Genomic DNA, 14,865 nt, shown 5'->3' on the forward strand with positions numbered 1-14,865 from the left:
TTTTTTTTAATATGTATCCCTTGTACAGTATGCAACATGTTAAGTATGCAGTATTTTTCTCTAAGTAACTTGCATATTTTGTGTTGCTAAGTCAGAGAGCACTGCCATTTTTGGAATCTCTAATAGTTCTTTTCGCACATTAGTGTTCATTATACTACCTATCACTGTACAGTAAGCAGTACGTTGAGAATGTAAGTATGTGTTTGTCACTTGGAAATGCACACGTTTTGTGAGGCTCATTCAGGGAGTACAGAAATCTCTCCCATTTTATTGTTAATATTATTTGCTACTGAGCCTTCACTCTTCACTGAGACCTTGGATAATGCTTACATTTTCACAAGCTCAAATTTCATATCTTGAAATTCACTTATAAGTGTTATGTTATGTGGAGTATATGTTTTGCACATTGTGAATGAGGTAGCCTAGCATTATCACACACTATTACATTTTCATAGGGACTACACATCAACTAAAGTGCTCATTAATGTTCTTTCTACAGTGGAGTATGATAGGTGAGATAAGTAAGAAACCTGTAGTGTTGAAAATGCATTTCCGATCACAAAGTGGTTATTTGTTAAAGAAAATATTTTTAACAGCGTGTAATAAGAGTCTGTAAACAGTGCAACAAGTTGCTCAATTTATAAACTTCGGGACATGGAAGGAGGTTTGTTTGCTTAACAGTGAAATATTGTGCATCTAAAAGTACACAATTTAGGCTAAAATATTGAAGATGAAAATATAGATGAAATGGAAAAAATCTAGATTAGGACATGGGTTGTCCGTCCATTTTTCATGTAGACTTTGGGATAGGGAGATGGTGAGTAAGGAGTCTTTGGTAGTCTTGTTCAAGATTCTTGTCGGTTCTGGTGAATAGAGACAGATATCTGTAATATAGTATGATTGACAGGAACTTCTGCTCCCCATATTAGACCACAGTTAGCAGAGCTCCTTTGCCTTCTAGAACTTGGGTCTAGAAGGCCCTCTACCTCTTGGGTCTAGAAGGCCCTCTACCTCTACCTACAGGAGCATAACTCATAACTGTCTTGGTCAGACCAGAATGTAAGCACTGCTCTATGTTCACTTCAATATGTCAGCCAAATATTGACTTACAGAGATAATGCATGTTTGACATCATACGTCATACAGTACAGGGTTTGAAAACATTATCTACCCAGTACAATTATGGATAAATTATATAATACTTAGTTATTTAGTAATGTTTAGAGATGTACAATGACTACAGTGCATATATGTATACGTTGTAAGGAGATCTGTGCCCGACAGTAAATACATTCTGGTTATACTTATATAGTTTGCGTGTATTTGGAAAAGAAATGTCAGTGTTTACTATCTAGAAACAAGAATTGTGGAAAGCAGATTTTAAAAAGTAATATTGGCCTACTTTCAAGCTGCAGAGCCAGAGCTGATGCCAAAATAAAACAAGCCAGGTGTAGTTTCATATCTTGCATACATGTCCATGGTTTATTATAAATTATGTGCTAAGAAGTAATGTATGTATTAAATATATATATGTTTTCCAAGTATCTTCTACAGAGTGATTATGATATGCGACTTAAGTGCTCTTAGGTCATTGTTGATACACGGTTTTCTTCTTCTCCACAGTACCCCGTCTTCTCCTAATTCGAGCAATATCCAGTGGAAACCAACTGAATCAGAAGATTTGACTAAGAGTAAGCTGAATGGTATTCATGAAAGCTATCAAACACTTGGAACATCAATTCCAAGCAGGCTACGTTGTAGAACACTAGATGATGAGTCTGACAAGATTTTACGCCAGTTATTGGGGAAGGAAATTGTTGAGAATGCCTCAAATTCAGAGAAATTGTCCCTAGAGTTTCAGGAAGGCCAAAACACTAGACTTGGCAAAAAGATGCCACCCGAAAGGAGAGAATTCAAGTTGGCACGCTTAAGACAACTCATGCAACGATCTCTCAGCGAATCTGACACAGACTCAAACAATTCAGAGGATCAAAAGAATACTCCAGTCCGAAAAATTGACAAGCCTAGACCTCAACCAATAGTAGAAAATGTGGAAAATGCAGAAAATCTTCAGCTTATGATAAAAAAGCATACTCAGTCAGGCAATGCCAATCGGAGGTTTCCATTTGCATTGAAGGCATCCAAGTCTGTGGATGGTCACAGTCCATCCCCTACATCTGAAAGCAGTGATCCAGACTATGAACAGTACCAAATGGGAGGCATGTCACAATCTTTAGGTTCAGGAGATTCATCAAATTCTCCGTCAAACAGCTCCTCAGCTCAAAAAACAACCAGCCCTAAAAGTGCTCTAAAGTCACCTTCTTCAAAACGAAGGACTTCACAAAATCTGAAACTTCGAGTAACTTTTGAGGATCCTATAGTTCAGGTTGAACAGACTGAAGAAGAACCAAATACAGAAAAAGACAAAGATGGTGGTAAACCTCAAAAATCTTCAACTAGTGACATTGGTGACCAACAAAAAAGACCTTTTGGAGCATTTCGTTCAATCATGGAAACATTTAGTGGCAACCAGAACAATAACAATAATTGCCAAACATCTAATGTAGCCAAAACATCATCCTCTCTGCCCTTTACCTCGTTAGGAAAAAAATCATCCGATGCAAAGACAAACTCTTCAAACATGACGAAAGGAAAGAATAAATCAGTAAGTTAACTGGAGACAACAGCAATTTTTTTTTTAGTAGTAACTAAAATACAATAGTTTGTATCAATACATTTAACAAAACCTGTAGTGCTATAAACTTGTGGTTGAGAACGTTTTGGAAGTAAATTTAAGTTTTAAGGCAGCAAAATATATTGAAGAAAGAGGGTAACAATCAGTACACGTCATGACAAATGCCATAGAGTTTTACTGACTAACACACAAGTCACTCAATCACTTTGTCTTTAATGCATTATCCATCATTTTCACCCAAGGGTGTCTTCTGAACAGGATCACAACTTTAGGATTAAGTCTTGGATAATAGTGTATCAGTATGGTGCCCAAACAAGAGGTCAAGCTCTAGCTAAAAAGTTTTTTTCTGAATATATATGAGCTAACTGGAGACAAATTGTAATTTTAGTTTGTTAATGTTTACTTGCAGATTATCGATATGTGTAATGTGTGTTTTGATTTAAATTCCTTTTACACATTCTAATCCATATTTTAGGAGACAATAATGATGAACATTCATTCTATTTTATTGTGCGCATTTACATTAGGAAACCATGCAGAGCCTAAGCACCATGCCTTTTTATTGTTTTTTTTTTTTTTTTTTTTAAACAGGCCAAAGTTGCTATTAGTTTATTTATATTTGTGGAATTTCAGGTCACTGGTAATTTTAAAAAGCTAGTTGTATTCCAATTGGTTAATTATGGATTTTCGTTATAATGGGACATTTTGTTGTTTTATTCTATTTTGTTTAAAACCAGATACTTTGAAAATACCCAATTTTACATACGTATTAGAACATCTCAGTGTCTTTGTATGTATATAAAAGTCATTCATAAAGCTTTTTATAAAGAATATGAATTTGAATATTTGTCTTTCAACCTCAGGAAGATCATGCCTTATCAAGCTTTATATTGTGATATGACTGCTTTCTTTGCATATTATTGTGTTGTTTGTTTAGATATACTTAGTTGAGTTATTTCAAACCTGAAGTAAATAACTTATAAACACAGAGAATTAAGATGACTAGCGTAATGAACATTGAGCCACTGCATCTCCGAGTATTCGAAACACAGTGTTAGGATGGTATGTACACCGATGGACTAGGCACTAGGCTCTGCTTTAGGTACTTTTATTCTTAACAACCAAATAACACTTTGAGTGCCTGTTAGATCTGTTACTAATTCATTACTGGAGGTGGTGTTCCAGACCTACAATTACATATTATTTATGGTAGTGTGCATCCACAGCACTTTGTTTTTTGGGCATAGATGGGTAGATTAGATTACAGAGACAGATAGACAGACATGTAGATAGATAGATAGATAGATAGACAGACAGACAGACACAGTCAGGTTGATAGACAGATACCTGAGTTGCACAGTTCATCAATTGGAAACATCATTACACTATAATTAGTAGCAGCATATTATAATTTAAAATCATTTGTCTCTATTATTTATTGTATTTTTAAGTGTTTTTGTCACAGGAACCATGCATGCAGGTTTGCAGTTTATGTGACCGTTACACAAGAAATCACATCTGAGCTTGGTCTTGCTTTTTCTCTGCAACGTATAATGCATGCTGCATGTTGCACGTACTGATCTCTGCATTGCCCTTCCCAGGAGCCAAACACCTGCTCTGCCAATCCTTACCCTAGCACACTGCTCGAGGATCTTCGTTCTAATCATGCATGGTATGTGGTGGTGGTGATGTTGATTTAAGGGGCTTTTTCTTTGCCTTCTTTCTTTCTTTCTTTTTTTTTTGTGTCTCCATATTTCTTTCAATCATTTTTTTAAAGCTTTGTTGAAAATGTCACAGGGAAACCTAATGAAGCTGCCCCATCCAATTAAAACCATATTTCTGCAGCTAGTTCTCGCTGACAGCTCTAGTGATGCAGATTTGGCTGTGCTGGCTACTCTCATATAAAAAGGGAAGTCCCACTCATAAATCCAGATTGCCGCATGCTACATCTTGGCATCGCTTTTAGTCTCTATTGAGCAAAAGTCATTTTGCAGATGATGTGAATGGAAACTAAATTTCCTGTCATGTGTGGGAAAGTCACCTCCAAATTATGAAGCCTGTGTTGTCAGATGAGTAGATATACATTGTTTTTCTCATGTATCTGAATACAGTTAACATTTCCGAACAGAGACCTGTGCTTCTTCGGTGTATTTATTCATCTATTCTCTCTGTTTATAGATCTACCTACCTTCACTCAAAAATGCATATCTCTTTCATATCTGTGAAAAAAAAATTTCATCTGCAGCCTAGGATTGGACATCATAGTTGTACTGATATCCCCAGGTTAACCAAGATAACCAAAACACAGTATAAACTGATAAACTGTGCAATGATTCCAGAAATATCTGAGGCACTATCAAATCTCTGAAGAAAAGGATCTGTTTTGAAATGACTTCATGCAAAACAATCCATTATTGGGACTTAAAGGGACACTACAGTCACCAAAACAAATTTAGCTTAATGAAGCAGTTGTGGTGTATAAATAATGTCACTGCAGTCTCGCTGCTCAATTCTCTGCCATTTAGGAATTAAATCACTTTTGTTTCTGTCCATGCAGCCCTAGCCACACCTCACCTGGCTGTGACTGACACTGCTCGCATGAAAACAAAATTGCTTCATTTTCAATCAGATGTTCCTTACTTAAATAGTTTTTTTTTTTATCTCCTGCTCTGTAAATTGGACTTTACATACAGGAGGCTCCCGCAGGCAAGCTATTAACAGTTCAGAAAATAAGAAATTCTAAATTAAATAGAATTTTCATTAAAGGAAGTGTAAACATTAGATCTCTCTTTACAGGAAATGTTTAGGAAAGCTGTGTAAGTTACATGGAGGAAGGTGTGCCTAGAACTGCATAAACAGAGTGATTTAACGCCTAAACGGCAGAGAATTGAGCAGTGAGATGGTAGGGGCATGATTTATACAGCAAAACTGGTTTATTAAATTAAGGTTGTTTTTGTGACTATAGTGTCCCTTTAATTACTATAGCTCATTGCACCTGTGTGATTTTATGAGTTAAACCATTTTCAAACTATTTCACAAGTAAACTGGATCTCTCTGGTACTCAGAGCCCAGCTTCTTTGCATCCACTGGTAGAAAGCAGAATATTTACCATTCAAAGCCTTCCAAAACTGTACTGTAATTATAGACTACATCTCTGGGTTAATGTGCACCGAGTGCTAGCAGCCCATCATTGCCATACAAGGTTGATTGGCTTTGGAAGAATTATTGTAATTTCCACATTAGTCATGGAGCTATAGAGCGTGCTGCGTAGAGCCCTGTTTTTTGTCAAACTAAACAAAAACAATAACATAAAAAGGGAGACTGGAAATAACATAGACTCATTGCTTTTTTTATAATGAATTGTCTAACCAAACTTACCACAGTGATTAAATGGGACACGCATTCTTCTACCTAATACTAAGCACAGATGCAAAAAAAAAAAAAATACAGCATTTTTAGCCAAAATAGCCAAACTAAAAACATAGACTTCACTTTGATTATTGACACGTCAATGAATAACCCTGCTAGTGTTAATATTGTTCTCGGGAAAGGAAATAACCCACTTTGACTGTAAAACTATTTTTGTTGTTGGCATTTATAAAGTGCCAACATATTCTGCCGATCTTACACTTTTAATGTGGGAATTTAAAAGCAAATAAGAAACAAAGTATTACAAATTATATCAGGAAACAAGAGGTTATTGAGAACCTTGCTCAACCCAGTTTACAACCTAGAATGTAACTTAAACATTATGAGTTATTCCAAGTACAATGACCAGTTCAGTGTTTTGAAGTGGTCATGGTGCCTGCAGTCTGTATGTGTAGCTTGTTGCTGCTGCAGGTATAACCCAATTAGCTAATGTGAATTGTGTATATATTAATGCACAGAATGTCGTACATTGGCTGAGAGCGATCAACTGTCACTTTTAGCCAATGAGTTAGCGGTGCAATCAGCGTCTTACTTCTCACTTCTGCAGCTCTGCATAAGCCAGATACACGTCACTGGACATTAAAGGACCCTCAACACCCAATGGAGATATTCCCAGTTGGGGAATGGGTCCAGAGTACTCTTATAATCATAATGACTCTGGGCTGTAACTTTTTAAACTTAAAAGGACACACTGAACAATGTAGCCACCAGAGTCCATTGCAGTGGCTATAGTGCCAACATGCCCCTGGCACCATTCCTCAGTTCTGTCTCCACGTCAACATTAGCAATATTTGTAATGTGTCATTTGGACAGAATTTGTTGGCTGAGGGTGTCAAATTTTGTAATTTTCATTTTTTTTTTGCCCACTGAATTATATTATTAAATATTCAAGTAATTTGACTATTGCGTGCGATTGCATTTCTTTGCAATGAATCTCATATGTCCCAATTAATTTTTTTAATTAAGTAACAGAATTAAATTAGGCTGGTAACATTTTTAACATTTATGAAACTAAAATAAATGTAATAAAGCAAGGGCTGGTGTTGAAAGTCTGGTGCTAATTACAGAAGCATGTGTGATATTTTAGTAGACGTGGAATGCAGCATGGCCACTAGTTTCTCAGAGCTTAAACAGCATCACAGTTCTTTGCCTCTGGCCTCTCAACACTGTTAGGGTTATTCACTAAAGTGATAATTCAAAATGAGATTTAAGTTTAAAGGGACACTATAGGCACAAAGACAACTTAAGCTTAATAAAGCAGTGTTGGTGTATAGATCATGGCCCTGCAGCTGTGCTGCTGATTTTTTTTCATTTAGGAGTTAAATCACATTGTTTATAAAGGAACCAAGATATTTTAGGTTCCTTTATCACACAGTCTGTTTAATCCAGAATGTCTTATCTCCTGTTCTGTTAATAGCCATCTAGAGCTTGCAGGAGCCTCCTGTGTGTGATTATAGTTCAATATACAACGCAGGAGATAAAAACATGTAAAGTAAGTTAACACCTGAATGAAAATTAAACAGAAAAAATGTGATTTAACTCCTAAATGACAGATTATTGAGCAGTGGCATGAGCTATATACCAAAACGGATTGATTAAGCTAAAGTTGTTTTGATGCCTATAGTATCCCTTTAAGGCCAAAATAGTTGAATTATAAAAACTCTTTAAGTCAGCTGTGCTTTCAGATCAGCTACTTTGGTTTAAAACTCCAAGTTGATTTCACATTGATTTCTCACTTTAGTAAATAACCGTGTAGGTGAAAGAGCCCTCCTGTTAAGTAATCAAGAGGAAGGTTTAATTGTGTTATGTCAAACGACCATACCTCCAAACAGGATGAGGCATCACTTGTGACACAACTTCAGTCACTGGTGACTCACACAGCCTGGTGTCCAGCACAGAGGAACATTGTAGAGAATCCTGCTGAAGCACTCTCTGCATGATCCTAGAGCTTGCTGCACAGCGTGAGCGAGTCTAATGATGTGCAAGTGCTGTGCTCCATCAGGACAGTTCCTTGGTGTCCCAAGATGCAGGACAGCGGAACAGGTCCTTGAAATTGGGTGGGACCAGGGCCGGATTAACATAGGGGCTGATGGAGCTGCAGCTCCAGGCCCAGGCCCATGGAATAGGCCCATTTTAAAAAAAAAAAAAAAAAAAAATTTTTTTTACTTTTTTTTTTTTTACGCACTACTCTTAGGTTTGCCACATGGCTGGTATTTTAATGGCACAGCCGGTATTTGAGGCTGCCTGGCACAGCCGGTATTGCAGTAATACCGGCAATACAAATGCAGTAATTTTCTTAGTATAAACGGACATTACTCTGCAATACCAGCACCGGCCAGTAGGGGTCACTGTGTGTGGAGAGAGGCAGGGATAGGAAGTTACAGCATATCCCTGCCTCTCTCTACTACTCACTGATCCGTGGGGGAGCAGCTACACAGCACAGACAGCAGCTCTACAGCTCAGGTAAGTGAGGGATAGGGTGAAAGGCTGCAGGAAGACATGGGGACACTGAGACACTAGAGGACACATGGGGACACATACACTAGGGGACACCGGGAGACCTGGGGACACTGAGATACTTGGGGACACTGGAAAACATGGTGACACTGAGACACTAGGGGGCACTGTGAGACATGGGGATGCTGAGACACATGGGGACAGTGTGAGACATAGGGACATTGGGAGAAGCTGAGACATTGGGACACAGAGATTCTAGGGACGCAGTGTCCCCATGTCTCCCAACCAGTGTCTCCATTGCTCTCAGTTTCCCCTAGTCTCCCAGTGTCTGTGTCCCCATATCTCTGTGTCCCTATTGACTCAGAGTCCCCATGTCTCCCAGTGTCCCCATGTCTCCCAGCCAGTGTCCTCAGTGTCCCCATGTCTCCCAGTGTCCACATGTCTTCCAGTGTCCCCATGTCTCCCATGTCTATGTCCACAAGTGTCCCCATGTCTCCTAGTGTCCCCAAGTGTCTGTCTCCCAGCCAGTGTCCATAGTGTCTCAGTATCCCCTAGTCTCCCAGTGTCCCCTAGTCTCCCACTGTCTGTGTTCCCATGTCTCTCAGGGTCCCTAGTGTCTTAATTTCCCCAAATGTTTCAGTGTCCCCATATCTCTGTGTCCCCATGTCTCTGTCCCCATGTCTGTATTCACATGTGCCCCCAGGTCTCTGTGTCCCCAGGTGACTGTGTCCCCATGTCTCACTGTGTCCCCTAGTATCCTAGTGACACACTGAGACATGGGGACAATGGGAGAAATGGGGACACAGACACTGGGAGACTAGGGGACTGGGCTACATGGGGACACTGACACTGTGATACATAGGGACACTGAGACACTGGGTGACTTGCGAGACTGGGAGACAGGGAGACACTAGGAGCAATTCCTCTATACAGCAGAATCAAACTGTGAGTAGTTTGTTGGTGATTTTACAGAATTTTCTCTTATGTCACTCCTTGTGATTTACATCATGTGATGTCACGCATAACTAATTAATTATACAAATGATTAAGGCTGGTATTTTTTTCCAAGAAATGTGGAAACCCTAACTACTCTTCACATACTCTTGCTTAAAGGAACACTATAGGATCAGGAACACAATCATGTATTTCTGACCCTATAATGTAAAAACCACCATCTAGCCCCCTTGGCCCCTTCTTGCCTCCCTAAATATAGTAAAATCTTACTTGTATTCTGTAGTCTGCAGCTCCTGGCTCTGCCTCTGAACTGACTCTGTCTGCTGACATCATCAGAAGTGGTGGTCTGAGCAAATTGCAATGCTTCCCTGTAGGATTGGCTGAGACTGTCAACTAGGCAGATTAGGGGCAGAGCCAGCACAAGTCAAACATAGCCCTGGCCAATCAGCATCTTCTCATAAAGATAAATTGAATCAATGCATCTCTATGAGGAAAGTTCAGTGTCTGCATGCAGAGGGTGGAGACACTGAATGGCAGTGCTGCACACTAGGCAGTACTGCCCCAGGAAGCACCTCTAGTCACCATCTAAGGAGTGGCCAGTGGAGTTATTTTCTCTGAAAAGACATTGTTTACTGCAAAAAGCCTAAAGGGAATGATTCTACTTACCAGAACAAATACATTAATCTGTAGTTGTTCTGGTGACTATAGTGTCCCTTTAAGTTTGTTTAAGAGGGATGTATGGCAACACAACTTGTGTGGACTGGCTGACAATAAAATTAGGTAATTAGGTAATGCAGACTTTGGTTTCTCTAACACTGTGACATGTCCTCTTTCTTCTACACTCACTATATACACCTTTACTCTGTCCCAGACTATATACCAGGAACGTCTGCCTGCTAGTAAGATGATAAGGAGACAAGTGGACATGTGAGTGCTAGGGGACAGTCCTTAGAAAGCGTGGGGTAGGCGCATCATTTGATGCATTTATGTCAAGCTCTGGGTGCTGCCTGCATAGTATGCCCTTAGTTGGACAGCATTCATGCCAGGCTGGCCTTCCAATTCTTTGGACAGACATGCCCCCTTTTTGGGCATGTTCACCCCTTTTGGCAGGTCTGGTCACGTGATTTGCGTCAGTGGCACACCCTTTTACCCTTCCCTTTGACTTTCTGCTTCACTGGACACTGCTGTTAGGGGTTCTGGATTTACTTGAAAGATGAAAGCATAAATTAGAGAGAGATTAGCATAGAGTATGTGTTTTCATATAGCTGCATCCTTTGAGTTTCCCTCCAACGCCATCTCCATCAGATACATGACGCTTGGGAGGTATGTTATGTGTTTTTGGTCGATAAGATTCTGTAATTAGGCCCATCATAATTGTCAGCTCCAGGCCCTCTGGGCTCTTAATCTGGCCCTGGGTGGGACTGTCCACCAAAAGTAGGAAGGTTGAGAAACATGCAAATACTCTGCAACATTTTAAAATGAGGTTGTAAAAACAGCAAATAAATGACAAACAAATTACCGTAAAGGGCTACTACAACCACCATGACACACTTCCTGGTAGGAAACTGTATGTGCAGCATATAAAATGCTGCACATCCAGAGTAATCTGCATTTATGTGCTGGGGACACACATGGCGTTGGCATCCTTGAACTCTGTAAATTCTGTGCAAAAAAAAATCCATCTGTCATCAGTGCTCAATGCATACTGCCTACAGACATAGTGAGCTGCTAGCCTTGCAGGTAGTGCCTTCAAGGAAGAGCAATTATCTCCCCCTTCCTTGACCCCTCTGTCCTTATTTCAGACCTCCCCAAGACTCCCTGGCTCTGAATAGTCCTCCCTGACTCCCAACATTTTGTTATTATATTAATTAATATTTTCCCTCCATCCCCTGTTGGGCTCAAAATACGCGCAACGCGCCCTGCACTAGAGAAATGGTCTAATAAATGCTTCTCCAGGAGTCCTCCATAGACCTCCAGGAGAAGCATTTGATTGGACTATGGGGAGGAAGGGAGTGGTGAGGCCAGATGTTGGTTAATGCATAGAAGAACATTTTCAACTCTGTTTTTTTTTTGGACCTCACTTTATCAGTCATCTGTCAACTCATGACACCAACTATTTAGTAAATAAACCCCACAATATTGAAATTCTATTAAAATATAATATATATTTAAAATGTGGTGGGGAAGTCCAAAGAATGCTGGAGTTGTAACATCATATCCTGTTTGTCTTATTTATTGCAGGCACACCATCACACTAGGGGAATAAACATTAATTAGGACACTGAGTGCTAGCCAGAACTCCGTTATACAAAATGTCTTTAATTAAATGTACAATATTCATTGTACATCTCTAGAGTAATTGTTTTCCAGAAAAATGGTATTCCTCTCCTGGACAAATAGTTAGGGACAATCATAATAATATATGTAAAGTGGACATTCTTCTGTTCCTAGAACAGTCTTGTAATCCACAAAAAAAATCTGTTTTAGTATTAATATGGCACCCCACTCTGAAAAATCAGTATTCCATGAAGATAGAATCGTTATGAAACAATCATATTGAGAGTTTTAGAATTTCACTGAAATTCCAAACCGGTCAAGAGATACAGAGACAAATTAGGGACTACTTTGTATTTCTCCTCCACCTGACTCTTAGACTTAGCGCGGAGTCTAAGTGTCAATCTCGACAGCCGTCATGGCTGCAGAGAATTGGTTCTGTCTATGGAAGATCTTGCAGTCTTGTGGGGTCCTCCATAGACCTCAATGTTGTTCTCTCACTGGATCAAGATGGCCATGCCCGCGAGAGACAGTTTCAGGTAAGTAAATCTCGCCTTCACCTGCCTCTCACCTTGCCCCCTGGCCACCAGACCCCCAGCTGCGATGTCAACATCAGGAATCTTTGGAAATTCGGCAAGTACCCAGACGGTGACAGTGCCACTTTAAAACTTAATGCACACGTTTTATGATTAAAATGCAAGCTCGTGCATTTCAAGCATTGTTGGACTTACAACAGGCTGCACATGCCTTGTTATCAATAGGGATTCTAGAATGGTATAGAAAGGAATGTAAAAAGTGAGAATGGTTAATAAATATAAAGTGATTTAAAATATCAGCCTTAGTAGTAACTGAAAACATAACTTACTTAGCAATTGTTTCTCAGTTTGACCATTTTTATCTTAAAATTGAATTTCATTATGAATAGTCTCAGAATTCTATCAGAATTGTTCTTTTCTCTCAGTATTTGTAGATCTGTGCAGCCCTGCCACTGTTAAATTAGTGTCTGCAGCCTGCTTTATCGGTTATAGTGCCATAAGTGCCTTGGGTCCATTCCAGGGTAAGTAGTCAAATGGTTTGTGAACATATCTGGAGTCCACTGAGTGCCAGTCACCTCCTCTTGTGCAGCTGGCAGTTCTCTGCACTGACCTAGCCCATCTGTCCAGGGCTTAGCTCATTGTAGGTGCTTCCGGCTCCAACAGAGACAGTGCACAAGGAACCCCAGGTAAGTTTCCATTACAAATGCATTGACTACTTACACTTAAATATTTATAATAATACTAGATAGACTGACATATGTTATTCTGTTTTGTATTATAACAAGTTTCTAATTAAGCAATTGTATCCATGGGTGGATGTTCTCAACTACTTTGATTATTTGGGGTTTGAGAATAAAAATAACATGTTCTGAAAAAAAGAAAAATTACTATATATGGAGCTTCAACTCACATAAGCTGGCAATTACTTCCAAATTTACACAAATGTTTTGTAAACAACTTTCATACTACTCTCATTGCTTTGAAGTTTTCTTGAATAATTACACTGCTCAAAAAATAAAGGGAATACTTAAACAACACAATGTAACTCCAAGTCAATCACACTTTTGTGAAATCAAACTGTCCACTTAGGAAGCAACACTGAGTGACAATCAATTTCACATGCTGTTGTGCAAATGGGATAGACAACAGGTGGAAATTATAGTCAATTAGCAAGACACCCCCAATAAAGGAGTGCTTCTGCAGGTGGTGATCACAGACAACTTCTCAGTTCCTATGCTTCCTGGCTGATGTTTTGGTCACTTTTGAATGCTGGTGGTGCTTTCACTCTAGTTGTAGCATGAGGCGGAGTCTACAACCCACACAAGTGGCTCAGGTAGTGCAGCTCATCCAGGATGGCACATCAATGCGAGCTGTGGCAAGAAGGTTTGCTGTGTCTGTCAGCGTAGTGTCCAGAGCATGGAGGCGCTACCAGGAGACAGGCCAGTACATCAGGAGACATGGAAGAGGCCGTAGGAGGGCAACAACCCAGCAGCAGGACCACTACCTCCGCCTTTGTGCAAGGAGGAACAGGAGGAGCATTGCCAGAGCCCTGCAAAATGACCTCCAGCAGGCCACAAATGTGCATGTTTCTGCTCAAATGGTCAGAAACGGACTCCATGAGGGTGGTATGAGGGCCCGATGTCCACAGGTGGGGGTTGTGCTTACAGCCCAACACCGTGCAGGACGTTTGGCATTTGCCAGAGAACACTAAGATTGGCAAATTCACCACTGGTGCCCTGTGCTCTTCACAGATGAAAGCAGGTAAACATGAGCACATGTGACAGATGTGACAGAGTCTGGAGACACTGTGGAGAACGTTCTGCTGCCTGCAACATCCTCCAGCATGACCGGTATGGCAGTTTGTCAGTAATGGTGTGGGGTGGCATTTCTTTGGGGGGCCGCACAGCCCTCCATGTGCTCACCAGAGGTAGCCTGACTGCCATTAGGTACCGAAATGAGATCCTCAGACCCCTTGTGAGACCATATGCTGGTGCGGTTGGCCCTGGGTTCCTCCTAATGCAAGACAATGCTAGACCTCATGTGGCTGGAGTGTGTCAGCAGTTTCTGCAAGACGAAGGCATTGATCCTATGGACTAGCCCGCCTGTTCCCCAGACCTGAATCCAATTGAGCACATCTGGGACATCATGTCTCACTCCATCCACCAACGTCATGTTGCACCACAGACTATCCAGGAGTTGGCAGATGCTTTACTCCAGGTCTGGGAGGAGATCCCTCAGGAGACCATCCGCCACCTCATCAGGAGCATGCACAGGCGTTGTTGGGAGGTCATACAGGCACGTGGAGGCCACACACACTATTGAGCCTCATTTTTACTTGTTTTAAGGACATTACATCAAAGTTGGATCAGCCTGTAGTGTGTTTTTCCACTTTAATTTTGAGTGTGACTCCAAATCCAGACCTCCATGGGTTGAAAAATGTGATTCCATTTTTTTTATTTTTGTGTGATTTTGTTGTCAGCACATTCAACTATGTAAAGAACAAAGTATATCAGAAGAATA

General features: G+C 40.2%; 1 protein-coding gene across 5 annotated transcripts in view; it reads left to right on the forward strand.

The window, feature by feature from the left end:
- The window catches only part of SNCAIP (synuclein alpha interacting protein), a 219,318-nt gene that overhangs the window by 197,721 nt on the left and 6,732 nt on the right, over positions 1 to 14,865 (forward strand). For 3 of the 5 annotated variants that reach the window (XM_063454129.1, XM_063454128.1, XM_063454127.1), the window contains exon 9: positions 1,624 to 2,665. In XM_063454129.1, the coding sequence (XP_063310199.1) occupies positions 1,624 to 2,665 (1,042 nt within the window). Of the gene's footprint in view, positions 1 to 1,623; positions 2,666 to 4,296; positions 4,368 to 14,865 lie in introns of all 5 variants that reach the window. The other 2 variants (XM_063454126.1, XM_063454124.1) reach the window with 1 other exon arrangement.

This window comes from Pelobates fuscus, chromosome 5, assembly GCF_036172605.1.
Source record: "Pelobates fuscus isolate aPelFus1 chromosome 5, aPelFus1.pri, whole genome shotgun sequence".
NCBI lineage: Eukaryota > Metazoa > Chordata > Amphibia > Anura > Pelobatidae > Pelobates > Pelobates fuscus.